General features: G+C 52.4%; 1 protein-coding gene across 1 annotated transcript; it reads left to right on the forward strand.

Annotated features, from left to right (window-relative positions):
• Nucleotides 1–236: 236 nt before the first annotated feature.
• LRATD1 (LRAT domain containing 1) lies at nucleotides 237–1056 on the forward strand. The gene is given in 1 exon segment (XM_009639822.2): nucleotides 237–1056. A coding segment is annotated over 1 exon segment (744 nt). The 5' UTR covers nucleotides 237–245; the 3' UTR covers nucleotides 990–1056.
• Nucleotides 1057–1805: the final 749 nt, after the last annotated feature.

The raw sequence follows: 1805 nt of genomic DNA on the forward strand, positions 1-1805 counted from the left end.
AGGGGGACGACAATGGGAGTTTCTCCCTTGCACGGAGGGGAGGGAAGGAGTGGGGGAGGGATGGGGGCTTAGGGCAGAATCGCTGAAATCTTTTGTATGTGCCTTGATTTTTTTTCTTTTTTTCCTTTCTTTCTTTCCTTCCCTCCGTTTGCACTCTCCTTCCCTTCTCTTGTTCTCTCTGTCCCTGCCCACCCCACCCTTCCCTCAGATCCGGCGATTCCTGCCCTCGCCTCGCCCTGTCATTGATGGGAAATCAACTGGATCGCATCACCCACCTGAATTACAGCGAGCTGCCGACCGGGGACCCCTCGGGGATCGAGAAAGACGAGCTGCGTGTCGGGGTGGCTTACTTCTTTTCGGATGAGGAGGAGGACCTGGACGAGCGAGGCCAGCCAGACAAGTACAGCGTGAAGGGCTCCGGCAGCCCTGGCCAGGAGACGCCCACCCACCACCTCCACCACCAGCTGGTGCTGAACGAGACCCAGTTCTCCGCTTTCCGCGGCCAGGAATGCATCTTCTCCAAGGTCAGCAGCGGCCCCCAGGCTGGGGACCTCAGCGTCTACTAGATCATCCACCTGCACCAGGGGCAGATCCGGCAGGACAGCTTGTACGAGGCGGCCGCGGGCCACGTGGGCCGGGTGGGGAATAGCTGGTACCGCTTTCGCCCGCTGGTGGCTGAGCTGGTGGTGCAAAACGCCTGCGGGCACCTGGGCTTAAAAAGCGACGAGATCTGCTGGACTAACTCAGAGAGCTTCGCCGCCTGGTGCCGCTTCGGGAAAAGGGAGTTCAAAGCCGGGGGGGAGCTGCAGGCTGCTGCCGGCACCCAGCACCAGCAGCAATACTATCTCAAGATCCACTTGGCGGAGAACAAGGTGCACACGGTGAGGTTCCACAGCCTGGAGGATCTAATACGCGAGAAGCGCAGGATCGATGCCAGTGGCAAACTGAGGGTGATCAAAGACCTGGCTATAGTGGATGGGAAAGAATAGGGAGTAGCAGGGGTACGTGGCTATCTTCCTTCTGCCCTGCCTGGGGAGATCAGCCTGCCACAGAGACAGGAGGCTGCACCCTCTTTCCGTGGGATGTGACTGGAAGCAGGATCCATGGCAACATTCCAAAAAACCAGCATTCTTTACACCCATAGCCAGTATTTTGTTTGGCTTTTAATAGCATTAATGCTGAAAGAGCGAAAGAGAGGAAGAAAAAGGGGGGGGAGGTGCAGGAAGGCTGTTCTCGGAGTATGTGGACAAAGTCTCTCCTGTCGATCGATGTTGACCATTCTAGCAACATGCCAATAAAATTTCAAATTGAAATTTTTTTAATTTTTATTTCATGGCTTTAATCCATGATAAGTTTTAAACATCTGGGGCCATGGATGTGGATCTAGCTAAATGAGTTTCTAGCTAATACTCGCCTTGCAGCCAATGAAAAGCATCAGTCATACTTTGCTAACTGGGAGGGGAAGGGGGGACTGGAAGGGTAGAAAATGCCTGTCTGTTTTATTTTCAACACTGTTGCTTCAGCCTGTAGCTGCAACCCAATTTTTGTCCCAGCCAACTCTGGCAAGATATTAAGGGGGGAAAATGTTTTCACATTTCAAGTTGAAATCTATCACACTTAAAATATTTGTCTTCCGTGCTTTCTGTTTGCAGCTCACTGCTAAATGGCATCATAATGCATAAGCTCTCTTTACCTCTTCCCTCCTCCCACCCTCCCTGCCTTTTTTTTCTTTTGGGGAAAAAAAGTTGGTGAGCAGCTGTGTTCCTGAAACTGAATTCCCTGGTTAAAGGAAGTGGTGTATTTTG

The sequence above is a fragment of the Egretta garzetta genome, unplaced genomic scaffold (assembly GCF_000687185.1).
Source record: "Egretta garzetta isolate BGI_Z169 unplaced genomic scaffold, ASM68718v1 scaffold15, whole genome shotgun sequence".
NCBI lineage: Eukaryota > Metazoa > Chordata > Aves > Pelecaniformes > Ardeidae > Egretta > Egretta garzetta.